Source organism: Chrysochloris asiatica, unplaced genomic scaffold (genome assembly GCF_000296735.1).
Source record: "Chrysochloris asiatica unplaced genomic scaffold, ChrAsi1.0 scaffold00004, whole genome shotgun sequence".
Taxonomy (NCBI): Eukaryota; Metazoa; Chordata; class Mammalia; order Afrosoricida; family Chrysochloridae; genus Chrysochloris; species Chrysochloris asiatica.
This window is the reverse complement of record NW_006408522.1, coordinates 2,445,876-2,455,403: the sequence shown is the minus strand read 5'-3', so window position 1 is coordinate 2,455,403 and position 9,528 is coordinate 2,445,876. Positions and strand designations below refer to the sequence as shown.

At 45.4% G+C, this 9,528-nt stretch overlaps 1 protein-coding gene across 1 annotated transcript in view; it reads right to left on the bottom strand.

Moving 5' to 3' along the window:
• The window catches only part of MEGF11 (multiple EGF-like-domains 11), a 331,130-nt gene that overhangs the window by 314,319 nt on the left and 7,283 nt on the right, over positions 1–9,528 (bottom strand). Inside the window, exon 3 of the mRNA XM_006831516.1 lies at positions 5,847–5,947. Coding sequence (XP_006831579.1) covers positions 5,847–5,947 — 101 coding nt within the window. The remainder of the gene's footprint in view (positions 1–5,846; positions 5,948–9,528) is intronic.

The following is a 9,528-nucleotide window of genomic DNA, read 5'->3' as shown; positions in this document are numbered from 1 at the left end:
ATTATTTGCTCAGCACACAGGTTGAATAAGTATGGTGAAAGACTATAACCCTGTTGCACACTTTTCTTAATTTTAAACCATTCAGTGTTCCCATGTTCTATTCAAACAACTGCCTCTTAATCCATGTACAGATTCCTTGTGAGCACAATTAAGTGTTCATGAATAGCGACCCTGGAAAAGGTGTCTGAGAAGCGACTGGTGAACTTGAACCGCCAACCTTGCGGTTCAAACTGACCTTGCAATCCAGTACACTAACCCACAGCGCCACACCAGAACTCCACAAAGAAGTTGGTAGAATTCTTCAATTTCATCCTCACGGGCTTTAGTAGTTGGTGCGTAATTTTGAATAATAGTGGTATTAACTGGTCTTCCTTGTAAGCATACGGATATTATCCTATCACAGACAGTATTGTAGTTCAAGACAGATCTTGATATATTCTTTTTGATGAAGAATGCAATGTCATTCCTCTTCAATTTGTCATTCCCAACACAGTAAACCAGGTGATTGTCACATTCAAAATGACCGATTCTATTCCATTTCAGATTATTAATACTTACGATATAAATTTTTGTGTGCTCCATTTTATTTTTTACAATTTCCAATTTTCCTAGATTCATAACGTCATACATCCATGTTCTGATTATTAATGAATGTTTACATCTGCTTCTCTATTTTCAGTTGTGTCCCATCAGCAAATGAAGGTCCTGAAGGCTTTACTCCATTCACGTCATCACAGTCAACTCTACTTTGAGAAGGTAGCTCTTCCCAGTCTCATTTTGAGTGCCTCCCAACCTGAGCGGCTCATCTTCTGTCATCTTCTCGCACTATATCTGACAGTATTCTGATGCTCTTCATCATGTTTCAATATTCAGTATTCTGGTGCTGACAGTGTTCCACTGCTATTCATAAGGTTTTCAGTGACTAAGTATTCAGAAGTAGTCCATCTCTCCTTCTTCCTGGTCTTTGTCTGGAAGCTCAGCTGAAACCTGTCCATCATGGGTGACCCTGCTGGTATGTAAAATACCCATGGCATAGCTTCCAGAACCACAGCAACATGTAACCCACTACAGTATGACAAACCAATAGATGAGTGGAGGACCTTTCAGATAGTAACTGCTCAGATAGTATGTTAACCATCTGTGCCACCCAAGAAGGCAGCAAATCTATACTGAATGAATAAACATGAGCATATAGCACAGATGATTTACCATAGGTCCAAGGGTCACCTAGGGACCTCAAGGGGTCCATGAGCCACTAACATTGTGTGCAAGTGTTGTGTGTATGTGAAGACTTGTACCTACTCCTCAGTTATCAACTATCTACTTTTCTAACATTTCACATTTTACATGTTAATGATAAACATCTATAAGTAACAAACTCGGAGGTTTAAAGAGAGACTGATACTGGCTGTGATCATTAATGTTATGTGTAAGCTTGTGCCATGATTCTCAGTAGTTTGTCAGTGATATAACGATGTGGTTGTTGTTGTTATGTGCCATGGAGTCAGTTCTGACTCATAGCGACCCTGCATAGGGTTTCCGAGGCTGTAAATCTTTATGGGAGCAAAAAGTCTCATCTTTCTCCCATGGAACGGCTGGTAGTTTCAAACTACTGACCATGAGGTTAACAGACCAACTCATAACCACTACGCTACCAGAGCTCCTTGGTATAGTGATGTCGTCATGTTCCAGTCTGTGATCTGAAGTGGTCATCTTACAGTTCAATTGATTGCCAATTTTTATATAACAACCTGGTCTTTACGTCAATAAGCGTGTGTAAATGTAATATGTATTTTCCCAGAGAAAGGGTCTGTATACCATTGAGAGAAATTAAAGTATAAGTCTATACTGGAAAAATGTTAATAATGCCATAGATGAGGGAGCTAACTTTTATTAAGCCCTTTTATTATGCCTGGCGGTATAGGTATTATTATTCTCATTTACATGAAAGGAAGGTGAGACTCAGAGAGTTGAAGTCCTATCTAGGCTCAAGAAGAAAGAAGCCACCGTCCAAGTAATTAAGAGTACGGACAGCCTGGGTTCAAATCCAAGTTCTGCTACTTTCTAGTCACGTGATCTTGGGCAAGTTACTTGATCACTCTGTAACTCAGTTTCTCCATCTGTGAAATGGGTTACATAACGATGGCACTTAACAACAACAACCACATAATGGTGGACTCCAGGTGTGGCACTGTGGGTTAATGCGCCAGACTGCAAAGCCATTTGAACTGCAAGGTCGGCAGTTCAAGCTCACCAGCTGCTTCTCAGAAACCCTATACAGGGTCGCTATGGGTCGGAATTGACTTGACAGCACTTAATAACAACAACAACCACATAATGGTACCTACCACAAGAGCAAAATGTCAAGTTGAGAACTAAGGTGCACCTGACCCAAGCCATGGTATTTTCAAGAGCTTCATATGTATGTGAAAGTTGGGCAATGATTAAGGAAGACCATAGAAGAATTGATGCTTTTGAGCTGTGGTATTGGAGAAGAATATTAAAAGTGCCATGGAAAAAGTACAGTCAGAAAGCTCCTTAGAATCCAGAATGGTGAGGTTTGTCTCATACTTGACGTATGTTATCAGGAGGGACCAGTCTCTGGAGAAGAACATCATGCTTGGTAAAGTGGAGTTGTTGTTTGTTGTTGTTAAGTGTTGTTGAGTCCGTTTCGACCCATAGCGAGCCTCTACAAGATTTCCAAGGAGCAGCTGGTGAACTTGAACCACCAACCTTGTGGTTCAAACCGAGCCAGCAAAAAAGAGGAAGCTCCCCAATGACATGCAATGGCAAAGTGGCAGCAGCAATGGGCTCGTGCTGGACAACAATTGTGAGGATGGTGCAGGACTGTTCTGTTGTGTATAAGGTGACTATCTGTCGGAACCAACTCGACAGCACCTAACAGCCAGCACCACCACACAGAAGAGCTTCCAGACATAGCTCATCTAGAAAGAAGACCTGGTGATCTACTTCTGAAAATCAGTCAATGAAAACCCTGTGGATACAATGGTCCAATCTGCCACAGGACCAGCCAGAGAGTTGTTCGTGAGATTGTCATGAGTCAGGACTGACAACAACAACAACATCACAAGGCAGTTGTGTGGAGCTCATGTATGCACAGTGATTAGAACAGTCTCTGGCCTGGTGTGTGTTCTCTGAAAACAAGAAAGGTAGAATGGCAGCACCGAGATTTAAACCCAGGCCTGCATGATTCTTCCCTTCTGTGTCATCCCTACCAACGCCTCTCACTGCTCAAACTCTCTTGTCCTCTCCTAGGAAACATCTTCAGTCCTGCAAGTGGCTTCCCCTCAGGCCCTGGCGGTTACATAAGGAGTAGGCTGAAAGGTTATAAACTGCCCTACCCTGTCAGCAAGACCGAACCTGTACAATCAGGACCCAGGCACTTCTGCTGTGCTCTTTATTTTCCAAGAGGCTTACCAATGTCCACTACTGGAAATTAGAAAGGGGATGCGTTCATCCATTCCTGGAGCCCTGTGCTGACATCCAAACTCCCTTTGTAATTTCCCTGAGCCCATCACTGTGCCCTGAGCTCAGAAGGGGTACTTGTATCTGTTCTGCTCTGGCTCTTTGAGCCTGTGTTCCACCTGCAACCTAGTTCTTGCTCCACTATGGATGGACAGGGCAGAAGCAGCAAAGCCTTGCTCCTGATCTATACCTGGCCTCCTTATTCACCCCGTCCCACCTGAGGCACCATCCAAGGCCTCGCCCCAGCCGGGTCCTCTGGCGGACCCCTGAGAAACAGCCTTTTGAGTTTGATTTTGGGTGAGTTTCTTTGTATTTTTGCTATAAAATCAAAGGTATTGAACCCGTTTGCGGGTGCATTTTTCATTCATTCCTGTAATGCAATTAGGATCGAGTTTCTCTGGCATTAGGAGAAATGTAACAACAGTCGGGGAAAATTGTCATTTCGTTCCCAACATCAACACGCCCACTCTATCCAAATTCTCTCTCTGGTGCTAGCTCACTCTACCCACCTGAATGGCAAGGAGAATACTAACTAGGAAAAACATTCTCCAAATAAAGAAGCAGAAGGTTGGGGTGGGTTCTCCTCTCAGTCATTAAATTGCATGCTCTCAGCTTCTCTAACACTATCCTGGAGCAAGAAACATTTCTCATGAGTATTTGTCAGAAACGTCCTTTAGAATCCAACCCTATAAGCATTCTCCCAAAGAATGAAGTAACTGGGAAGGAGGACCAGAACCCAGATCTGCAGGTTCCTGCTCCGGGGTATCTGTAGGGTACCATATTGTCCTGACCTAGGGAGTCTGTGTTGTTGTTGTTGTTAAGTGCCGTTGAGTCGGTTCCGACCCATAGCGACCCTGTACAGGGTTTCCGAGGGTGTAGCTATCAGCAACTCAGCCCTCAGCTTTCTGGGGGACATAAAGGCTGTGGGATTTGTTTGTTTTATTGTGAATTGGCTGACTGATCAGTTTTCCATTCAACAATTCATACACATTTTATTTCATGTCATTGACTGTAATTTCCACAATTCCACACCACTTGTCCTACTTCCTTCCTGTGTCTTCCACTTCCATTCCTCCTTCTTTCCTAACCCCTCCTGCCTTCTGAACTTTGTCCTTAGGCAAATGCTGCCCTTTGATCTAGGACAGTTGACTGTTGAAGTCAGGAGCCGAGAGGGTACCTCTGTTGCATTAATGTTCACCTTGTAAATCTCTCTATTGTTTGGCTGAGAATGGAGCCACAGGGATGAGTTGAGTTCCAGGCCCGAAGGATCACTAAGGGCCATAGTCACAAGTCTTTATCTTAAGCTTAGTGTGTATTTTTATGGTTTTGATTTTTTTTTCACAATTTTCTCCCACTTTGTCCAAAGTAGACACAAAGACATGCAAAGCTGAATAGGTGTGGGAAGCAGACATATATAGGTTTGACAGAGGATATTTCTGTGCATGTATTTACCTAGACTGCAAATTTAACCACAAATATAATACAGCATACTGTTGCTGTTAAGAGCTGTGGAGTTGGTTCTGACCCATAGCAACACTGTATAGCATACAAGGGGCAAATTTTGAAAACGTCTTAGCCATAACCAAACATCTTGAGGGAATGAGTCGCTGGGTCTGGAGGGTCAGAATCATAGTCTTGGGGGTCAACTGACATAACATAATCCACAAAGACAATGATCTAAATCCTACTTCGGTGAGTAGTGTGACTGGGGTCTTAAATAGAAAGCTTTCTTTTCCCAGCTGTTGCAAGCAAACAGGCTACATCCATCTTCCATGCACACACCCTCTCTGAAGGGTTCTAAGTCCTTTTTGGAAGCCCCCCACCTCCTGGAGCCTGTCCCTTATGATCTGTCTTACATTTTCCTCGTAGGTGCTATGGTCTTGATACCTAACAACAACCCTTCCTACCTATCTACCTTCCTGCCTTGCTTTCCTCCCTCCCCCCTCATCCATCCATCCTTTTATCCATTCCTGCCCCTCTCCATTCAATAAAGTCTTCTTGAGCACCTACCGTGGCACAGTCTGGTGACAGGCTCTCAGTATTCCTCCCTCTCGCTCCTCAGAGCATCCACTCCAAAAGTGTCCACTGCTCCCCCTACCCCCATCCCACATCAAGGTCAAGACTGGGCTGTTTCCATTGACCCTGTAAGGAGGTTGAGCTTATGGGCAGACTTATGCCAATGTGTTTGCACCAGACCCCTCTGATGACTGACAACAGGCAGGAACCTCTGGAATGCTTGGGTCAGCTGGGGCGTCTTATTCAGGGGCCGTGGAAACCAGTTCTCTTTACCATCCCCTCTCACCCTCCCTCCCTCCTCTGTCTGCCCCACTGAGGCCAGGACAGTGACTGCCCCTACTTACGGATGCAGAAGTCTCCGTTCTCATAGTAGCCAGGGCAGCACTGGGACCTCCGCCGGTACATGGTGCGCAGGCCTCGCCGATAGGCCGTCTTATAACTGATCCTACGGCACAAGGGAGAAAGGCACTTGAAAGTATTGAAAATCAATCAGCCCCGTTAGAATGATATTTGTGTTACGCTATATGGAGGACGTCATTCAATAATTACTTTAAAATGCATGGCGACTTCAAATCTGAAGGAATACAATAAAGAAAAATCAATGGCAGAATCTCAGCCATTGGAATGCAGAATGTGTTACCAACACAGCTTTTGCTAGACCCGCTGACTTTCCCCAAATCTCTTCAGAGACCTAGTTAGAAGCACCCCCTCCTACTCCCACCTCAGCTTCATGATAGGACCCATAAGGGTTGTAGACGAGTCTCTCTGGGGTAACCCTGTGGAACGCTTCTTTGATTCCTCAAAACCTCAGGTTCTAAGCTGGAAGAACTCACTGGGTGACCTGGGACAGGAGTTGGGACGTGGGAGGATTCTGTGCCCACTCCTCGTACCCAACCAAGCCAGACTGCACCTGGCCCCTGGGCAATGGTCTGCCCACCTAGAGAATGGAAGCAGAGTCTGAAAATGATTCCATTCCAGAGAGTGCATTGTGCCAAAAATCCCTTCTTAGAGAACAGTCTTGGATGCCACCCCTGGAATTGACCTGACCCAACCCCTCACTCCACAGAGGAAGAGACTGAGGCCCAGAGAGCACAAGGCCCTCTGCAGTGGGAGTCCGAGATATGTCTGGTCCCAAATTGACTTGGATGTTGAGAATTCACTCTGGGCCAAAGACATTACGGACAAACATCTCAGTTCATCCTCCCACCAAGCTGCTGAGGCAGGTACTACTGGTATACCCCTTTCATTGACTTTTTGTCTGTTTTGTTTTGTTTCCCCTTGGAGTTCTTATTCTAGTTTTGTTTTTACATTTGCTTTGATTTTATGTTGGTTGCCTTCCTTTGTTTGACAGATGAGAAAACAGAAAAGTAATGACTTGCTTGAGGTCACACCTCTAGTAAGTGTCAGAGCCAGGTTCCAAAAATGCAGGTCATTCTAGTTATAAAGTTACTAGGCTTAAGTGGGAGTCCTGGTGTGGCACTGCAGGATGAGAACTAGAACCAGGTCATTTGAATCACAAGGTCGGGGGTTCCAACTCACCAGCCGCTCCTTGGAAACCCCATTACAGGGTTACTATGAGTCGGAACCGACTCAACAGCACTTAACAACAGACTTAAGTGAAGGAGCCCTGGTGACACAATGGTTAAGCACTCAGCTGGGCGATTTGAACCCACCAATAGCTCTGAAGAGACCTGGCCATCTGCGATTACAGCCTAGGAAACCCCATAGGGCAGTTCTACTCTGTCCTGAGCGAGTCATACTAGACTCAGTGGTGGCCAACCACAGCAGGTTTGTTCTACTGCTCTGTGCCCATTCCCACAGAAGGGGAGAATGCTGGAAGCAAAAGAACACCAGGACCCAGTCTTCAGGGGCAGAGTCAAAATAGGGTATGTGTAGGTAAAGCCTCTTCCCTACGTGTAGAATCAGAGTGAAAGAATGGTGCAGTAGCCTACTGCTAGAGACCAGAGAGAGGGAGTAACCTGACCAAGGTCATGGAGTATAACCAAGACTCTATCCAAGTCCTTGGGCTTTGGAGCCAGAGCTTGTCTCGCTTCCCCATCAGCACACGAGGGTAGCCTGCTCTATGTGTCCCTTGTTGGGAGTGAGGCAAACCAACAGGGTCTGGTCCTTGGAGATCAGGCCAGCCTGGGAAGGAAGACCTGCAGCACAGGCTGGGCCTACCTCCCCTGTCCTTAGAGCCCTCACTTTATGACAAATGACAGCATGTGACTCCGGGGAAATCTGTGGTATTTGGGAATGTCGTAAGCTAAGGTCGTTCTACTTTGTCAAAAGCCCATAATGGAAGGTAAGCTGGCCTCTAAGTGAAGTTACTTCTCCAGCACAGGAAGGCAGCTCCTGGCAATTTCGGGATGGTGTCAGCCTCTTAGCTAAAGAATGACTTGCAGTTACGCAGAGGTCACCCACTCCATCCCCTCCACTAGGCAAGATACCCCCACATCCTCCCAGCAGAGAGGTGGCCTCAGCATGTGAAAGCTGCTCAGGAGACAGATGTCGCTGCCTCTGGCTTGCCCATCCTTGCTTGGATCCAGCGCCGGAGTGGAAAGCAGGAGAAGGTGGGGGCCAGGAGTTCGGGCTGCTCTGAGAAGGCTGCTGAGTTGAAACAAGCCTTCCACATTGAAGCAGACTGATGGTGTAGCTGTCAGCAAGCACACTCCAGGTCATCAGGAAAGTTGAAAGCCAACTCAATAATTTAACAAAATAATTCATGTTCTGGGAATGCAGCCTATTTTAATAAGCAATTGCTCACTCACCCAGCCCCCTGGTGAAGGACAGCAAGCCTAGCCTCCATGCTCCCCACAGAGCCACACCTTGGGGCAAGTTCAGCTCCAGGACGGGGCTTGATGAGGCCCAGAGAAGGGACAAACAAGCGACAAGAGGATTCACAGCTGTGTCTCCACTTTTCACCAGTACCACAGGTAGCTAATTCTAATAAAAGCACCAAACTGAGGGAATTGAATTTCACAGTTCAGGTCTAGAGAATGGGGATAAGGGAATGCCTGGGAACCTTCTATTGAACTAATCCTCCCAGTAACAACTATAAAATCTGAGGAAAGTATTAAAAATAACTACCTGAAGGTGCTAGAGAGAGGACAACATCAGGCAGTGACTGGAAGACATGAACATGTGGAAAAGGGAATTGTCCTGGACAAGTTTTGCTTGAGGGTAGACCCAAGTCAACAATATTCTGGGTGGCTAAATTACAGAGTCCTGGTGTGGCACTGTAGGGTAAGCACTGGACCACAAGGTCCGTTTAAACTGCAAAGTCGGCAGTTCAAACTCACCAGCTGCTCCTTGGAAACCCTATCTGGGTTGTTATGAGTTGGAACCGATTCGATGGCACGAAACAACAACAATAAATTATGCAAACAGAAAGCCTTTTTAGAACCATAGAATAAGTTCAGAGTGGATCCAGCAGCTAGAATGTTAAGAAAGGAATTCCAAAATTGAAGAGTCAAAGAGAAAGAATGACTTTGTAAAATCTCTGTCCAAGCCTCTGGCCCTGAATTACATGTATATAGGAGGCTAACTCCAAACAGTCACGCTTAGGCTGAAAGTACAGAGCATCTGGAGTTTGGCATTTGAGGTCAGCGGAGTTAACTGGCTACTAAAACAAACAAGGGAGTCCTGGTGTGGTGCGATATAGGATAAGCACTGGGATACTCACCACAGGGTTGGTGGTCCATGTCTACCGGCTGAAACCCTATACAGGGTCGCGATGAATCAGAACTAACTCAATGGCACTTAACATCAACAACAAAACAAACAACAGCAAAAAAATATAATCTGTACTCTTCAATGAATATAACAGAATCCTATCTCTAAGACGAGTCATTCGTATTGTCTAAGACGCAATGCAAAACTATTAGATGTATGAAGAAACTGGAATATTACCTGTGCTCAACAGAAAAGGCAATCAATGAAGACCAACTCTGGTAGGACCCATATATTGGAATTAGCAGACAAAGATTTTAAAGAAGCTATTTATAACTGTGTTTTTAAATACAT